The sequence below is a fragment of the Ranitomeya variabilis genome, chromosome 7 (assembly GCF_051348905.1).
Source record: "Ranitomeya variabilis isolate aRanVar5 chromosome 7, aRanVar5.hap1, whole genome shotgun sequence".
In the NCBI taxonomy this organism is placed as follows: Eukaryota; Metazoa; Chordata; class Amphibia; order Anura; family Dendrobatidae; genus Ranitomeya; species Ranitomeya variabilis.
The window spans coordinates 249,138,246-249,157,945 of NC_135238.1; the positions used below are offsets into that span (position 1 = coordinate 249,138,246).

The 19,700-nt window shown below is 46.6% G+C and overlaps 1 protein-coding gene across 8 annotated transcripts in view; it reads left to right on the forward strand.

Moving 5' to 3' along the window:
* Positions 1 to 19,700, forward strand: part of DPP10 (dipeptidyl peptidase like 10) — a 652,879-nt gene that overhangs the window by 55,011 nt on the left and 578,168 nt on the right. For 6 of the 8 annotated variants that reach the window (XR_013217894.1, XM_077273449.1, XM_077273443.1 and 3 more), the window contains one exon: positions 6,465 to 6,560. Coding sequence is in view for 7 of the 8 variants with exons in the window: in XM_077273443.1 (XP_077129558.1) it covers positions 6,465 to 6,560 (96 nt within the window). In the remaining variant the exon portion in view is untranslated. Of the gene's footprint in view, positions 1 to 6,464; positions 6,565 to 19,700 lie in introns of all 8 variants that reach the window. The other 2 variants (XM_077273445.1, XM_077273446.1) reach the window with 1 other exon arrangement.

Sequence of the window (19,700 nt, forward strand, 5' to 3'; positions counted from 1 at the left end):
TCCTGACCTGTCTCCATCGAGCACATCGGGGACGTCATTGGTTGATGATTACACAGGAGCTGATGGCAGCGTCTCCTGACTTTTCTCCATCAAGCACATCGGGGACGTCATTGGTCAGTGACTACACAAGAGCTGATGGCAGCATCTCTGGACTTGTCTCTATTGAGCACATTGAGGACATCATTGGTTGAGGATTACAAAGGAGCTGATGGCAGCGTCTCCTGACTTGTCTCCATTGAGCACATCGGGGATGTCATTGGTTGGTGATTACACAGGAGCTGATGGCAGCATCTCTAGAGTTGTCTCCATTGAGCACATTGAGGACATCATTGGTTGAGGATTACAAAGGAGCTGATGGCAGCGTCTCCTGACTTGTCTCCATTGAGCACATCGGGGATGTCATTGGTTGGTGATTACACAGGAGCTGATGGCAGCGTCTCCTGACTTGTCTACATTGAGCACATCGGGGACGTCATTGGTTGATGATTACACAGGAGCTGATGGCAGCGTCTCCTGACTTGTCTCCATCGAGCACATCGGGGATGTCATTGGTTGATGATTACACAGGAGCTGCTGGCAGCGTCTCCTGACTTTTCTCCATCGAGCACATCGGGGACGTCATTGGTTGATGATTACACAGGAGCTGATGGCAGCGTCTCCTGACTTTTCTCCATCAAGCACATCGGGGACGTCATTGGTCAGTGATTACACAGAAGCTGATGGCAGCATCTCTGGACTTGTCTCTATTGAGCACATTGAGGACGTCAGTGGTTGATGATTACACAGAAGCTGATGGCAGCATCTCTAGAGTTGTCTCCATTGAGCACATTGAGGACATCATTGGTTGAGGATTACAAAGGAGCTGATGGCAGCGTCTCCTGACTTGTCTCCATTGAGCACATCGGGGACGTCATTGGTTGATGATTACACAGGAGCTGATGGCAGCGTCTCCTGACTTGTCTCCATCGAGCACATCGGGGATGTCATTGGTTGATGATTACACAGGAGCTGATGGCAGCGTCTCCTGACTTGTCTCCATCGAGCACATCGGGGATGTCATTGGTTGATGATTACACAGGAGCTGCTGGCAGCGTCTCCTGACTTGTCTCTATCGAGCACATCGGGGATGTCATTGGTTGATGATTACACAGAAGCTGATGGCAGCATCTCTAGAGTTGTCTCCATTGAGCACATTGAGGACATCATTGGTTGAGGATTACAAAGGAGCTGATGGCAGCGTCTCCTGACTTGTCTCCATTGAGCACATTGAGGATGTCATTGGTTGATGATTACACAGGAGCTGCTGGCAGCGTCTCTGGACTTGTCTCTATTGAGCACATTGAGGACATCATTGGTTGAGGATTACAAAGGAGCTGATGGCAGCGTCTCCTGACTTGTCTCCATTGAGCACATCGGGGATGTCATTGGTTGATGATTACACAGGAGCTGATGGCAGCGTCTCCTGACTTGTCTCCATTGAGCACATCGGGGATGTCATTGGTTGGTGATTACACAGGAGCTGATGGCAGCGTCTCCTGACTTGTCTCCATTGAGCACATCGGGGATGTCATTGGTTGATGATTACACAGGAGCTGATGGCAGCGTCTCCTGACTTGTCTCCATCGAGCACATCGGGGATGTCATTGGTTGATGATTACACAGGAGCTGCTGGCAGCGTCTCCTGACTTGTCTCTATCGAGCACATCGGGGATGTCATTGGTTGATGATTACACAGGAGCTAATGGCAGCGTCTCCTGACTTGTCTCCATTGAGCACACAGGAGCTTCCATCAGTGGACCCTGATGATTTCTACATTCAGCAGCAGACGCTTCCTCAGACAGCCATTAATATCCTCAGTGGTAGCAGCTGAGGCTGGAGGTGCTTTGAGTTCGGGCGCTTGTATTTGATACTGAATAATTTGAGATGTTTAGATCATTTTGGTTTTCTTTCAGAATTTTCATATCATTAAATGGATGTCATGTCTTTGATCTCCATCATTATGCATCTTTTGCTGTTTGATGTTGCAAATTAAATATTGAAGTGTTTATGTCTTATGTGCAGTGCCGAGCATAAAGTAACATATTGCTGTGGGGGACAATCCGCCATGGTTAATGTCATTGTAGACTGTGAGCCCTCGTGGGCAGGGTCCTCTCTCCCTCTGTACTTGTGTGTGCTTTGTATTGCTCATGGTTATTGTACTGTCTATGTATGCCCTGTTTTCACATGGAAGAAATGGCGCTATAAAAATGAATAATAATAATAATTGTACAGATTGCATCTTTTCAGAGCAGTGTGAAGTGCACTGCCTGTGCTGCCCTGAGGGTGGTGACCAGTGATGTTCTGACCTGGGGGTGGTGACCAGTGATGCTCTGACCTGGGGGTGGTGACCAGTGATGCTCTGACCTGGGGGTGGTGACCAGTAATGCTCTGACCTGGGTGTTGTGACCAGTGAGGCTCTGACCTGGGGGTGGTGACCAGTGAGGCTCTGACCTGGGTGTTGTGACCAGTGAGGCTCTGACCTGGGTGTTGTGACCAGTGAGGCTCTGACCTGGGTGTTGCGACCAGTGAGGCTCTGACCTGGGGGTTGTGACCAGTGAGGCTCTGACCTTGGGGTGGTGACCAGTGAGGCTCTGACCTGGGTGTTGCGACCAGTGAGGCTCTGACCTGGTGGTGGTGACCAGTGAGGCTCTGACCTGGTGATTGTGACCAGTGAGGCTCTGACCTGGGGGTGGTGACCAGTGAGGCTCTGACTTGGGGGTGGTGACCAATGAGGATCTGACCTGGGGTGGTGACCAGTGAAGCTCTGACCTGGGGGTTGTGACCAGTGAGGCTCTGACCTGGGGGTGGTGACCAATGAAGATCTGACCTGGGGTTGTGACCAGTGAAGCTCTGACCTGGGGGTTGTGACCAGTGAGACTCTGACCTTGGGGTGGTGACCAGTGAGGCTCTGACCTGGTGGTGGTGACCAGTGAGGCTCTGACCTGGTGGTTGTGACCAGTGAGGCTCTGACCTGGGGGTGGTGACCAATGAGGATCTGACCTGGGGTGGTGACCAGTGAAGCTCTGACCTGGGGGTTGTGACCAGTGAGGCTCTGACCTGGGGGTGGTGACCAATGAGGATCTGACCTGGGGTTGTGACCAGTGAAGCTCTGACCTGGGGGTGGTGACCAGTGATGCTATGACCTGTTGGTGGTGACCAGTGATGCTTTGACCTAGGGGTGGTAACCAGTGAGGCTCTGACCTGGGTGTTGTGACCAGTGAGGCTCTGACCTGGGTGTTGTGACCAGTGAGGCTCTGACCTGGGGGTGTGACCAGTGATGCTCTGACCTGGGTGTTGTGACCAGTAAGGCTCTGACCTGGGTGTTGTGACCAGTGAGGCTCTGACCTGGGGGTGGTGACCAGTGAAGCTCTGACCTGGGGGTGGTCACCAGTGATGCTCTGACCTGACCTGGGTGTTGTGACCAGTGAGGCTCTGACCTGGGTGTTGTGACCAGTGAGGCTCTGACCTGGGTGTTGTGACCAGTGAGGCTCTGACCTGGGTGTTGTGACCAGTGAGGCTCTGACCTGGGGGTGGTGACCAGTGAGGCTCTGACCTGGGGGTTGCGACCAGTGAGGCTCTGACCTGGTGGTGGTGACCAGTGAGGCTCTGACCTGGTGATGGTGACCAGTGAGGCTCTGACCTGGTGGTTGTGACCAGTGAGGCTCTGACCTGGGTGTTGCGACCAGTGAGGCTCTGACCTGGTGGTGGTGACCAGTGAGGCTCTGACCTGGTGATGGTGACCAGTGAGGCTCTGACCTGGTGGTTGTGACCAGTGAGGCTCTGACCTGGGGGTGGTGACCAATGAGGATCTGACCTGGGGTGGTGACCAGTGAAGCTCTGACCTGGGGGTTGTGACCAGTGAGACTCTGACCTGGGGGTGGTGACCAGTGAGGCTCTGACCTGGTGGTGGTGACCAGTGAGACTCTGATCTGGGTGTTGTGACCAGTGAGGCTCTGACCTGGGTGTTGTAACCAGTGAGGCTCTGACCTGGGTGTTGCGACCAGTGAAGCTCTGACCTGGTGGTGGTGACCAGTGAGGCTCTGACCTGGTGATGGTGACCAGTGAGGCTCTGACCTGGTGGTTGTGACCAGTGAGGCTCTGACCTGGGGGTGGTGACCAATGAGGATCTCACCTGGGGTGGTGACCAGTGAAGCTCTAACCTGGGGGTTGTGACCAGTGAGACTCTGACCTGGGGGTGGTGACCAGTGATGCTCTGACCTGGTGGTGGTGACCAGTGAGGCTCTGACCTGGGTGTTGTGACCAGTGAGGCTCTGACCTGGGTGTTGTAACCAGTGAGGCTCTGACCTGGGGGTGTGACCAGTGAGGCTCTGAGCCGGTGGTGGTGACCAGCGAGGCTCTGACCTGAGGGTTCTGCTTCCGAAAGTTTTAACTAGGGGGGGTCCTGACCATTTGGATTCAGATCTACAACCCCTGGCAAAAATTATGGAATCACCGGCCTTGGAGGATGTTCATTCAGTTGTTTAATTTTGTAGAAAAAAAGCAGATCACAGACATGGCACAAAACTAAAGTCATTTCAAATGGCAACTTTCTGGCTTTAAGAAACACTAAAAGAAATCAAGAACAAAACATGTGGTAGTCAGTAATGGTTACTTTTTTTTAACCAAGAATAGGGGAAAAATTATGGAATCACTCAATTCTGAGGAAAAAATTATGGAATCACCCTGTAAATTTTCATACCCAAAAATAACACCTGCATCAAATTAGATCTGCTCGTTAGTCTGCATCTAAAAAGGAGTGATCACACCTTGGGGAGCTGTTGCACCAAGTGGACTGACATGAATCATGGCTCCAACACGAGAGATGTCAATTGAAACAAAAGATTATCAAACTCTTAAGAGGGTAAATCATCACGCAATGTTGTAAAAGATGTTGGTTGTTCACAGTCAGCTGTGTCTCAAATCTGGACCAAATACAAAGAACATGGGAAGGTTGTTAAAGGCAAACATACTGGTAGACCAAGGATGTCATCAAAGTGTCAAGACCGGAAACTAAAAGCAATATGTCTCCAAAACAGGAAATGCAGAACAAAACAAATGAGGAACGAATGAGTGGAAACTGGAGTCAATGTCTGTGACCGAACTGTAAGAAACCGCCTGAAGGAAATGGGATTTACATACAGAAAAGCTAAACAAAAGCCATCATTAACACCTAAACAGAAAAAAACAAGGTTACAATGGGCTAAGGAAAAGCAATCATGGACTGTGGATGACTGGATGAAAGTCATATTCAGTGATGAATCGCGAATCTGCATTGGGCAAGGTGATGATGCTGGAACTTTTGTTTGGTGCCGTTCCAATGAGATTTATAAAGATGACTGCATGAAGAGAACATGCAAATTTCCACAGTCATTGATGATATGGGGCTGCATGTCAGGTAAAGGCACTGGGGAGACGGCTGCCATTACATCTTCAATAAATGCACAAGTTTATGTTGATATTTTGGACACTTTTCTTATCCCATCAATTGAAAGGATGTTTGGGGATGATGAAATCATTTTTCACGATGATAATGCATCCTGCCATAGAGCAAAAACTGTGCAAACATTCCTTGAAAAAAGACACATAAGGCCAATGTCATGACCTGCAAATAGTCTGGATCTCAATCCAATTGAAAATCTTCGGTGGAAGTTGAAGAAAATGGTCCATGACAAGGCTCCGACCTGCAAAGCTGATCTGGCCACAGCAATCAGAGAAAGTTGGAGCCAGATTGATGAAGAGTCCTGTGTGACCCTCAATAAGTCCAGGCCTCAGAGACTGCAAGCTGTTAGAAAAGCCAGAGGTGGCGCAACAAAATACTAGGGATGTTTTGGAGGGTTTGTTTGTTTTTCATGATTCTATAATTTATTCCTCAGAATTGAGTGATTCCATAATTTCTTTCCTATGCTTGGTTAAAAAAAGTAACCATTACTAACTACTACATTTTTTGTTCTTGATTTCTTTTAGTGTTTCTTAAAGCCAGAAAGTTGCCATTTGAAATGACTTTAGTTTTGTGCCATGTCTGTGATCTGCTTTATTTCTACAAAATTAAACAACTGAATGAACATCCTCCAAGGCCGGTGATGCCATAATTTTTGACAGGGGTTGTATAAAGGTTCTGACTAGGCAGGTTCTTCCACCACAGTTTTGTGTTTAGTGGTGCTCTGACCAGTGGAGTGTTGACCAGGGAAGTTCTGACCAGTGTAGTTTTGACTGGAGGGATTCTGCCCTCAGGAGTTCTGACCAAGGGGGTTCAGACCAGGGAGGTTCTGACTTTGAGGGTTCTGACCAAGCAGGTTCTTCCACCACAGTGCTCAGTCCAGGTGGGTTCGGTCCTGTCAGGTTTTGCGTATTAGTAATTTTTCTGGATCTGGTTTCTTCTTTACAAGGTTGATTTTAAATCCAGATACTTTTTTGTTCTTTTCTAGATGAAATTACGAATTCTCCAGAGAAGATTCTGACCCTGGATGACCTCTTCAGGCGAGACTTTACAACCCACAATCCCGAGCCCTGCTGGATTAATGGTAGGTGAGCAGCAGATCCAACAACGCACCGGGTCCTCAGATTGTCAGGTTATCAAATGTGATACTACTGCCCTGTATTGCAAAACTGAAGACATAGGCTGAGACTCCTGTCGGTAGAAGTGCAATGTGTAGGTGCACATGTACAGACCAAGCCTAGGATTCATATAATATGAACAAATCACAGAATAGCAAATAGAAGTGCCTTACAATAAAGTAAATCCCCGACAAATAGCACTATTTAACACTAGTACTTAACAATACAAAGAACAATACCACATACATGACCAAAAACACTCGTATGACCGCAAAAAAAGTTACAGGGTGCACACAATCCCTAAAGGGCACCTATCTGTATCCTACCTTGCCGCAGAGGTTGGCACCCTAAAAACCTGCGCAATGGCGCCCCCGCTCAACATAGGCTCGCCCTACTGGCCCTGTGAGCCCCTACCGTGCATGAATCTAGTCAGTCAGCAGGCCATACAAAGAGACAAGAAATAATGTCACCAAAACGGAACCTTCAAATGCAGAAATGTGCTAATATATACTGCACATACAAAAAATATATTGCACATATCCCTACTGGCCCATAATAAGCTTTAGCCAATACAATAAAAACCTAGATTAGACCTAGATCCGATCTAGAACAAGCTTGAATAATAATAATTAGTTCTAGGATGGACATCGCACCGCTCCAGTGTGAATCATCCCCGATTTGTGTTCAGATAAGTTATAGCACATGACGATGTTAGTATGTCTCCTGATGAAGCGATCTCGGGGAAACGCGTTAAGCAGACCTGGTGTATTGGCGTTGTTCTATTGAATGCCACTGAGGGCACCTTTATATGTATTGTTTCTGGATACCGTTTTTACATGCCTGGATCTATTGGGGGTCCTGTCTAGCCCCTATTATATCTTAGGGGCATTAGGGTGAGACGACAGGAGTGGGGGCGCCATGTGCGCAGGACTTTAGGGTGCCAACCCCCGCAGATAGGCAGATGGGATCTAGGTTTTTTATTGGCTAAAGCTTATTATGGGCCAGTAGGGATATGTGCAATATCTTTTTTGTATGTGCAGTATATATTAGCACATTTCTGCATTTGAAGGTTCCTTTTTGGTGACATTATTTCTTGTCTCTTTGTATGGCCTGCTGACTGACTAGATTCATGCACGGTAGGGGCTTACAGGGCCAGTAGGGCGAGCCTACGTTGAGCGGGGGCGCCATTGCGCAGGTTTTTAGGGTGCCAACCTCTGCGGCAAGGTAGGATACAGATAGGTGCCCTTTAGGGATTGTGTGCACCCTGTAACTTTTTGCGGTCATACAAGTGTTTTTGGTCATGTATGTGGTATTGTTCTTTTTATTGTTAAGTACTAGTAAATGTTAAGTTTTAATATTGTCAATGACTTTATGTTAAATAGTGCTATTTGTCGGTGATTAATATAATATGGAAATAAATAGTATTAGTCCATAAAATAACAGGGATCCAGCATCCCAGTCAGGATGGTCCCGAGCTCTGTGGGGGCAGAACCCAGACCTGCCCTGTACTGGAAGGACAGTCTGACTGCAAACAGATGGAACTTACAAAACAATATATACAACCGTGCAAATGTTTTAGGCAGGTGTGAAGCAAATGCAACAAAGCAAAAAAAGTTATGAAAAAATAATAGTAATGCCAGTAGACTGCAAGCCCGCAGGGGCCGGGCCCGCTCTGTACCGTCTGTCATTGGTAGATGGTTCCCTGCAGCTCCTATTATGTTACCTTCTCATATACAGCCCTGGGGCTCTACAAGAAATATTAGTAATCGTAGTTGTCGTCACCACATAATGTGGGACATTCTGAGATATTAATTTGTAAAATCCGAGTACGTATAGGAGAGAGAACCATGCTGACACGCTTAGTATCAGAACAGAACTCTGTTTATTACATCCTCGCTCAGGGTTTATATAGGGTTTGGCGGGACAAGTCGAGCGAACTCAGTCGAGGGGTTCAAGAGAGGCCTGGATGTCTTCCTGGAGCAGAACAATATTGTATCATACAATTATTAGGTTCTGTAGAAGGACGTAGATCTGTGGATTTATTATGATGGAATATAGGAATATAGGCTGAACTGGATGGACAAATGTCTTTTTTCGGCCTTACTAACTATGTTACTATGTTACTATGTATGACATACATTGTAGCAATATAATTGGCTCAGCTTATCTGTATATACAGTATGTGCTGGCATTAACATTAGCACGGGCGGACATACCGCATGGGCGGACATACCGCATGTGCAGACATACCGCATGTGCAGCCTGCGTGGCTGAGTCGGGTCCCAGAGGCTCCAGGGGCCCCGGCAGGGCGGATAATAATGACGGCAATCTGGCCTGTTTATCCGGCCCTGAGGCTCCGGGGGCCCTGGCAGGGCAGCTAATAATGAGGGCAATCTGGCCTGTTTATCCGGCCCTGAGGCTCCGGGGGCCCCGGCAGGGCGGCTAATAATGAGGGCAATCTGGCCTGTTTATCCGGCCCTGAGGCTCCGGGGGCCCCGGCAGGGTGGCTAATAATGAGGGCAATCTGGCCTGTTTATCCGGCCCTGAGGCTTCGGGGGCCCCTGCAGGGCGGCTAATAATGACGGCAATAAGGCCTGTTTATCCGGCCCTGAGGCTCCGGGGGCCCCGGCAGGGCGGCTAATAATGAGGGCAATCTGGCCTGTTTATCCGGCCCTGAGGCTCTGGGGGCCCCGGCAGGGCGGCTAATAATGAGGGCAATCTGGCCTGTTTATCCGGCCCTGAGGCTTCGGGGGCCCCTGCAGGGCGGCTAATAATGACGGCAATAAGGCCTGTTTATCCGGCCCTGAGGCTCCGGGGGCCCCTGGCCTGATTGCCCTCATTTTCGGCAGGCAGGGAGAGATCCCTGCAGCTACGCTGCCTACAAGAGAAAATGGCAGCGGAGCTGCAGCGATCCGTCCTGCTTCCTGTCACAGCAGTCAGATGCGCGGCTGGATGATATCATCATTCTGTGCCGCGGCCGCTGTGCCAGTGTGTGTGTGTGTGTAGAGGTGTGTGTGTGTGTGTGTGTGTGCGCGTGCATAGCGCTGCGGGAGCACGCGGAGAGGTGAGTGGTGTGTGTTTAGGTGGAGGAGAGGGCAATGATGGGAGTGATGTGGGAGAAGGCAATTTTGGGGGTGACTGAGAGGGCATTGATGGGGGTGGTGGGGAGAAGGCAATGATGGGGGTGGTGGGGAAGGAGGCAATGATGGAGGTGGTGGGGAAGGAGGCAATGATGGGGTGGTGAAGGGAGAGGGCAATGATGGGGTGGTGGGCGGAAAGGCAATGGTGGTGGTGGAAAGGGCAATGATGGGGATGGTGGGGGAGGAGGAAATGATGGAGGAGGTGGAATGGGCAATGATGGGGGTGATGAGGAGAAGGCAATGATGGGGGTGGTGGGGAAAAGGCAATGAAGGTGGTGGTGGAAAGGACAATGATGGTCTTGGTGGAAAGGGCAATAATGGGGGTGTTGGGGAGGAGGAAATGATGGAGGTGGTGGAATGGGCAATGATGGTGGTGGTGAAAAAGACAATGATGGTCGTGTTGGAAAGGGTAATAATGGGGGTGGTGGGGAGGAAGAAGAAATGATGGAGGTGGTGGAATGGGCAATGATGGGGTGCTGGGGGAGAAGGCAATAATGGGGGTGGGGGAGAGGACAATAAAGGGATGCGGGGGAGGAGGACAATGAGGGGTGTGGGGGATTGGGAAGGGAGGAAGGGGGATTTATAATGGATTTGGGAACATGGCGGAGGAGGAAGACATTATTATCGCTTAATATGTTTAACACAGTCCCTTAGTATATAGTGTACTCACTTATTATGTATAACACCATCCGCAGTTACATAGCTTCCTTTTTTATTATGTATTTCACTGTCCCTTATTACGTACCATCCTCTCTAGTTATATATGGTGCCGTCCCTTATTATATAGCTTCCTCTGCTGTTATGTACAGTGCTGTCTCTTACATAGTGTATTCTTGTTATTTTTATTATTCACAGCGCCCTCTTTTATTATATTGTGCGCTCTCTTGGTAGATATAAAATGACTGCTGATTGAGGAGCCGGTGTGTTGTGAATTCCGCTCTTGGGCTCCCTCCGGTGGTTGTAAGTGGCACTTTTGTGAGTTCTGCTCTTGGGCTCCCTCTGGTGGATTTAAGTGGAACTGCTGCTCCTTGGATTTAGCAGTCAGCAGCTGCTTCCACTGATCGTCTATTCTGGCTCGGCTATTTATCCTGGCTCTATCCTTCAGCCAGTGCCAGTTGTCAATGGTTCCTGGTTGGATTCACATCTCTGCTTGGATTTCCCTGATATTCTGACCAGTTCAGCAAAGATAAGTCCTTGCTTTGTTCTTTTGCTTTCCACTTGTTGTGGACTTTATCGTTCAGCACATTCTATGTTTTTTCTAGTCCAGCTTGTCAGTATGGATTTATTCAGTTAAGCTGGAGGCTCTGGGAAGCAGATTTACCTTCCGCACCTTTAGTCAGGTGTGGAGATTTTTGTAAACTCTGTGGTGGATTTTTCTAGTTTTTAATACTGACCGCACAGTATTCTGTCCTGTTCTATCTATCTAGCTAGATTGGCCTCCTTTGCTACATCCTAGTTTCATTCTGTGTATGTAATTTCCCTCTCCACTCACAGTCAATATTTGTGGGGGGCTGTCTGTCCTTTGGGAATTTTCTCTGAGTCCAGATAGCTTTCCTGTTTCTATCTTTAGGGGTAGTTAGTCCTCCGGCTGTGACGAGGTGTCTAGGGAGTGACAGGAACATCCCACGGCTACTTCTAGTGTTGTGTTAAGCTCAGGAACTGCGGTCAGTACAGGTACCACCTCCTCCAGAGCACGTCCCATGTTGCTCCTAAACCACCAGTTCATAACACCGGTGACCAGACAACCAGTCCATCATCTCCTCCATTAGAAAAGAAGCTTTCCTATGCTCCGTCAGCCATCATTGCATTGCACAGCTAACAAAACAGGATGGTATGTAATAAAAAAACAGGGCTCTATATAATCCAATATGTAAGGGACGGTGCTGTACATAGCAAGAGAGGGCACTATATAATAAGGGACGGCAATATACATAATAAAGGAGACTATGTAATATATATACATGTATGTGTGTGTGGCTATATATACACAGCTCAAAAAAATAAAGGGAACATTTAAACAACAGAATATAACTCCAAGTAAATCAAACTTCTGTGAAATCAAACTGTCCACCTATGAAGCAACACTGATTGACAATCAATTTTACATGCTGTTGTGCAAATGGAATAGACAACAGATGGAAATTATTGGCAATTATCAAGACACCCTCAATAAAGGAGTTTTTCTGCAGGTGGGGACCACAGACCACACCTCAGTACCAATGCTATCTTGCTGATGGTTTGGTCACTTTTGAATGTTGGTTGTGCTTTCACACTCGTGGTAGCATGAGACAGACTCTACAACCCACACAAGTGGCTCAGGTAGTGCAGCTCATCCAGGATGGCACATCAATGCAAGCTGTGGCAAGAAGGTTTGCTGTGTTTGTCAGCGTAGTGTCCAGAGGCTGGAGGCGCTACAAGGAGACAGGCCAGTACACCAGGAGACGTAGAGAGAGCCGTAGGAGGGCAACAACCCAGCAGCAGGACCACTACCTCCTCCTTTGTGCAAGTAGAAACAGGAGGATCACTGCCAGAGCCCTGAAAAATGACCTCCAGCAGGCCACAAATGTGCATGTGTCTGCACAAATGGTTAGAAACTGACTCCATGAGGATGGTCTGAGTGCCCGACGTCCACAGTTGTGTGTTGTGCACACAGCCCAACACCATGCAGGGCGCTTGGCATTTGCCACAGAACACCAGGATTGGCAAACTCGCCACTGGCGCCCTGTGCTCTTCACAGATGAAAGCAGGTTCACACTGAGCACATGTGACAGACGTCACAGAGTCTGGAGACCCCGTGGAGTGCGATCTGCTGCCTGCAAAATCCTTCAGCATGACCGGTTTGGCAGTTGGTCAGTAATGGTGTGGGGTGGCATTTCTTTGGAGGGCCACACAGCCCTCCATGTGCTCACCAGAGGTAGCCTGACTGCCATTAGGTACCGAGATGAGATCCTCAGACCCCTTGTGAGACCATATGCTGGTGCAGTTGGCCCTGTGTTCCTCCTAATACAGGATAGTGCCAGACCTCATGTGGCTGGAGTGTGTCAGCAGTTCCTGCAAGATGAAGGCATTGAAGCTATGGACTGGCCCGCCCGTTCCCCAGACCTGAATCCGATTGAGCACATCTGGGACATCATGTCTCGCTCCATCCACTAACGTCACGTTGTACCACAGACTGTCCAGGAGTTGGATGCTTTAGTCCAGGTCTGGGAGGAGATCCCTCAGGAGACCATCCGCCGCCTCATCAGGAGCATGCCCAGGCGTTGTTGGGAGGTCATACAGGCACCGTGGAGGCCACACACAATACTGAGCATCATTTCCTTGTCATGAGGCATTTCCACTGAAGTTGGATCAGCCTTTAATTTGATTTTCTACTTTGATTTTGAGCATCATTCCAAATCCAGACCTCCATGGGATATTCATTTTGATTTACATTGATAATTGTTATGTTTTATTGTTCTGAACACATTCCACTATGCAAAGAATACAAATTTGCAACTGGAATATTTCATTCAGAGATATCTAGGATGTGGGATTTTAGTGTTCCCCTTTTTTTTTAGCAGTGTATATATACAGTACAGACCAAATGTTAGGACACACCTTCTCATTTAAAGATTTCTCTGTATTTTCATGACTAAGAAAATTGTAAATTCACACTGAAGGCATCAAAACTATGAATTAACACATGTGGAATTATATACTTAACAAAAAAGTGTTAAACAACTGAAAATATGTCTTACATTCTAGGTTCTTCATAGTAGCCACCTTTTGCTTTGATGACTGCTTTGCACACTCTTGTAGAAACATACGAAAAAATTGAAAAAAAAAAGGGGAAATAAAGAGTCGTGTAACATATAAACCCCTTAAAAATTTATAAACTTTAATAAATATATATTAAAAATACCACTTCCCAGTGTACAAAAAACTAAATAAAGATGAAAAAAATAATCTAGAATGTGCACCTGTACCTAATAGGCTGACCCTGCAATGGCCTGCTGTCCCTGCCTAACAGTGGAGGTTGGCACCCTATATAGAGATTTGGCGCCCCCACTCCGCGACGACTAGTGCCTGCTGGCCCTAATAAGTAGCTGACCAACTAAAGGCGGGAAAACAATAAGCAAATAAAAGAGATGAAGGAAAGCAGGGTAAAGGAATATAAGGTGCACACATATGATATGCTCCCAGCCTCCCTAAATTTAGTCCCAAAGAAAAACAATGTAGCAAGAGCATATGACATTAATGCTCATAAAAAGGTAATAAATATTATGCACAATTATAGACTGATATTACGATGTGCGTGGAGACTAAGGCTTAAATGGGAGGAAAGAGACATATATAAAATGACCCAGTTCAGTCCAATTAACAAACTATGCATGAAAACAAAATTTTATAGTAATGGACCATTAATAGTAGATACTAGCACAGGTCTATAAAAAATATAACCCCGTGCACTGCACAATAGATGAAATTAAATGCAGATGCCCATGAGCAATAATGGCAAACATTCAATATCGGTGCTCATGCATAGTACAGTGGACCAAAGTATAAGATGGTAGTTAGAGACAGACAGTAAGGGGGATATCGTCCCCAAAGCAAAAACACTTAGCTCTCAATCAGAACGCCCCGACGCGTTTCCCCGTCATACGGTTCCTCAGGGGGCACCGATGGATGTAGTGAACCGGAGGTCAATGATGCAGGTGCCCTGATGCTAGGACAGACCTGGTTAGATCATAGGAAAGGGGGCTTATATACTGCAATGTAGCACCTGCCAACGAATCAGCAGGATACTAAAAACCCCTCCTCTCACTGGAGTTTCCGGTAAACACCGGGTATAACACAGCCAACCAGTATAATGAAATCATGTGTAAAGATCGATGATAATGCGTCCATACCCGTAGAGGGTCCCCAACCCACTACAAACGGATCATTGATGAGGAGGAAAATAATAAATTAGATGCCGAACCAGACACTAAGATCAACACACCTTAAAAGACACATGATGTACGCTGAGCGCCGCCATAATGGACAATGAACGCCAAACTACGCATGCGTACGACACCACTACACAGCCTGAAGGGCGGTACCTGTGACCCCTAGCAACTAGAGTGCCAAGCAGCAGAGCACAGGACAGGCGCCGCCATATTTGGTGTGATAACCTAATCCACATAGTGGACACATGGCGTACGCAGAGCGCCGCCGTGATAGACAAAAAGCGCCAGACTGCGCATGCGTCCGGTCCCTCCAAACAGATTGAGGGGCGGTGCCTGTGACAACTGGCCAGGAGAATATCGTGCAGCTGAGCGACGGACGGGCGCCGCCATATTTGGTGTGATAACCTGAACAAATATGCACAAACCAAGCAGAGTAAGGAGAGCAGCGCCTGCGCATTGGGCGGTTAGGAACTAGGGCAAAACAGGGCGCGCACCTAATCCTAATGATTAAAAGTGTGAAAAACCCAAATGTTCCTATAGACTAGTACTAATGTCAATGGGGGTAGATGACGAAAGTGTCTGGGCAACAATAAAGATAAAAGGGGGCAATGAAGCTGATATTGGTCAAAATTGACACCTACATACATATTGTAGAAAGTTGGCATGGTGATTTAAGATTCAGATCAAACGAATGTAGCATAGAACAGGAGCAAATAAAGTCTAGTGGAATACCACAAATAAATAGCTATACTGTGTTATAGAAAGCACGTATAAGTGAGAGATTCGTTCAGACCTCTTGGCGACATTGATCTGTATTTTCATGACTAAGAAAATTGTACATCCACACTGAAGGCATCAAAACTATGAATTAACACATGTGGAATTATATACTTAACAAAAAAGTGTGAAACAACTGAAATGATGTCTTATATTCTAGGTTCTTCACAGTAGCCACCTTTTGCTTTGATGACTGCTTTGCACACTCTTGGCATTCTCTTGATGAGGTACAAGAGGTAGTCACTGGGAATGGACTTCACTTCACAGGTGTGCCCTGTCAGGTTTAATAAGTGGGATTTCTTGCCTTATAAATGGGGTTGGGACCATCAGTTGTGTTGTGCAGAAGTCTGGTGGATACACAGCTGATAGTCCTACTGAATAGACTGTTAGAATTTGTATTATGGCAAGAAAAAAGCAGCTAAGAAAAACGAGTGGCCGTCATTACTTTAACCCCTTAAGCCCCGAGGGTGGTTTGCACGTTAATGACCGGGCCAATTGTTACAATTCTGACCACTGTCCCTTTATGAGGTTATAACTCTGGAACGCGTCAACGGATCCTGGTGATTCTGACAATTTTTTCTCGTGACATATTGTACTTCATGATAGTGGTAAAATTTCTTTGATATTACCTGCGTTTATTTGAGAAAAAAAACGGAAATTTGGTGAAAATTTTGCAATTTTCCAACTTTAAATTTTTATGCCCTTAAATCACAGAAATATGTCACCCAAAATACTTAATAAGTAACATTTCTCACATGTCTACTTTACATCAGCACAATTTTGGAACCCCAATTTTTTTTTGTTAGGGAGTTATAAGGGTTAAAAGTTGACCAGCAATTTCTCATTTTTACAACACCATTTTTTTTTAGGGACCACATCTCATTTGAAGTCATTTTGAGGGGTCTATATGATAGAAAATACCCAGGTGTGACACCATTCTAAAAACTGCACCCCTCAAGGTGCTCAAAACCACATTCATGAAGTTTATTAACCCTTCAGGTGTTTCACAGGAATTTTTGGAATGTGTAAATAAAAATGAACATTTAACTTTTTTTCACACAAAATTTATTTCAGCTCCAATTTGTTTTATTTTACCAAGAGTAACAGGACAAAATGGACCCCCAAAGTTGTTGTACAATTTGTCCTGAGTACGCTGATACCCCATATGTGGGGGTAAACCACTGTTTGGGCGCATAGCAGAGCTCGGAAGTGAAGGAGCGCCATTTTACTTTTCAATGCAAAATTAACTGGAATTAAGATGGGACGGCATGTTGCGTTTGGAGAGCCCCTGATGTGCCTAAACATTAAAACCCCCCACAAGTGACACCATTTTGTAAAGTAGACCACCTAAGGAACTTATCTAGATGTGTTTTGAGAGCTTTGAACCCCCAAGTGTTTCACTACAGTTTATAACGCAGAGCCGTGAAAATAAAAATTCTTTTTTTTTTTCACAAAAATGATTTTTTAGCCCCCAGTTTTGTATTTTCACAAGGGTAACAGGATAAATGGGACCCCAAAAGTTGTTGTCCAATTTGTACTGAGTACGCTGATACCCCATATGTGGGGGGGAACCACTGTTTGGGCGCATGGCAGAGCTCGGAAGGGAAGGAGCGCCATTTGGAATACAGACTTAGATGGATTGGTCTGCAGGCGTCATGTTGCATTTGCAGAGCCCCTGATGTACCCAAACAGTACAAACCCCCACAAGTGACCCCATATTGGAAACTAGACCTCCCAAGGAACTTATCTAGATGTGTTTTGAGAACTTTGAAGCCCCAAGTGTTTCACTACAGTTTACAACGCAGAGCCGTGAAAATAAAAAAATCTTATTTTTCCCACAAAAATGATTTTTAGCCCCCAAAATTTTTATTTTCCCAAGGATAAAAAGAGAACTTGGACCCCAAAAGTTGTTGTCAAATTTGTCCCGAGTACGCTGATACCCCATATGTTGGGGTAAACCCCTGTTTGGGCGCACGGGAGAGCTCGGAAGGGAAGGAGCACTGTTTTACTTTCTCAACGCAGAATTGGCTGGAATTGAGATCGGACGCCATGTCGCGTTTGGAGAGCCCCTGATGTGCCTGAACAGTGGAAACCTCCAATTCTACCTGAAACCCTAATCCAACAACACCCCTAACCCTAATCCCAACGGTAACCCTAACCACACCCCTAACCCTGACACACCCCTAATTCGAATCCCAACCCTAATCCCAACTGTAAATGTAATCCAAACCCTAACCCTAACTTTAGCCCCAACCCTAACCCTAACTTTAGCCCCAACCCTAACCCTAACTTTAGCCTCAACCCTAACCCTAACTTTAGCCCCAACCCTAACCCTAACTTTAGCCCCAACCCTAACCCTAACTTTAGCTCCAACCCTAGCCCCAACCCTAACCCTAACCCTAGCCCTAACCCTAGCCCCAACCCTAACTCTAGCCCCAACCCTAACCCTAGCCCTAACCCTAACCCTAGCTCTAACCCTAACCCTAACCCTAGCCCTAATGGGAAAATGGAAATAAATACATTTTTTTAATTTTATTATTTTTCCCTAACTAAGGGGGTGATGAAGAGGGGTTTGATTTACTTTTATAGCGTTTTTTATATCGGATTTTTATGATTGGCAGCTGTCACACACTAAAAGACGCTTTTTTATAGCAAAAAAGTTTTTGCGTCTCCACGTTTTGAGACCTATAATTTTTCCTTATTTTGGTCCATGTGAGGTCTTGTTTTTTGCGGGACGAGTTGACGTTTTTATTGGTAACATATTCGGACACGTGACAGTTTTTGATCACTTTTTATTCCGATTTTTGTGAGGCAGAATGACCAAAAACCAGCTATTCATGAATTTCTTTTGGGGGAGGCGTTTATACCGTTCCACGTTTGGTAAAATTGATAAAGCAGTTTTATTCGTCGGGTCAGTACGATTACAGCGATACCTCATTTATATCATTTTTTTATGTTTTGGCGCTTTTATACGATAAAAGCTATTTTATAGAACAAATAATTATTTTGGCATTGCTATATTCTGAGGACTATAACTTTTTTATTTTTTTGCTTATGATGCTGTGTGGTGGCTCGTTTTTTGCGGGACAAGATGATGTTTTCAGCGGTACCATGGTTATTTATATCCGTCTTTTTGATCGTGTGTTATTCCACTTTTTGTTCGGTGGTATGATAATAAAGCATTGTTTTTTGGCTCGATTTTTTTTTCTCTTACAATGTTCACTGAAGGGGTTAACTAGTGGGACAGTTTTATAGGTTGGGTCGTTTCGGACGCGGCGATACTAAATATGTGTACTTTTATTGTTTTTGTTTTTTTTATTTAGATAAAGAAATGTATTTATGGGAATAATATTTATTTTTTTTTCTTTATTTAGGAATTTTATTTTTTTTTTACACATGTGGAAATTTTTTTTTTAACTTTTTTACTTTGTCCCAGAGGGGGACATCACAGATCGGTGATCTGACAGTTTGCACAGCACTCTGTCAGATCACCGATCTGACTTAGAGCACTGCAGGCTTACCAGCGCCTGCTCTGAGCAGGCACTTGGTAAGCTACCTCCCTCCCTGCAGGACCCGGATGCCGCGGCCATCTTGGATCCGGGACCTGCAGCGAGGAAGGAGGTAGGAGACCCTCGGAGCAACGCGATCACATCGCGTTGCTCCGGGGGTCTCAGGGAAGCACGCAGGGAGCCCCCTCCCTGCACGATGCTTCCCTGTACCGCCGGCACACCACGATCATGTTTGATCGCGGTGTGCCGGGGGTTAATGTGCCGGGGGCGGTCCGTGACCGCTCCTGGCACATAGTGCCGGATGTCAGCTGCGATATTCAGCTGACACCCAGCCGCGATCGGCCGCGCTCCCCCCGTGAGCGCGGCCGATCGCTATGACGTACTATCCCGTTGGTGGGAATTAAGGCCCACCCGACCTCGACGGGATAGTACGTCATATGGGATTAAGGGGTTAAGAAATGAAGGTCAGTCAGTCTGAAAAATTGGGAAAACTTTGAAAGTGTCCCCAAGTGCAGTGGCAAAAACCATCAAGTGCTACAAAGAAACAGGCTCACATGAGGACCGCCCCAGGAAAGGAAGACCAAGAGTCACCTCTGCTTCTGAGGATAAGTTTATCCGAGTCACCAGCCTCAGAAATCGCAGGTTAACAGCAGCTCAGATCAGAGACCAGGTCAATGCCACACAGAGTTCTAGCAGCAGACACATCTCTACAACAACTGCTAAGAGGAGACTTTGTGTAGCAGGCCTTCATG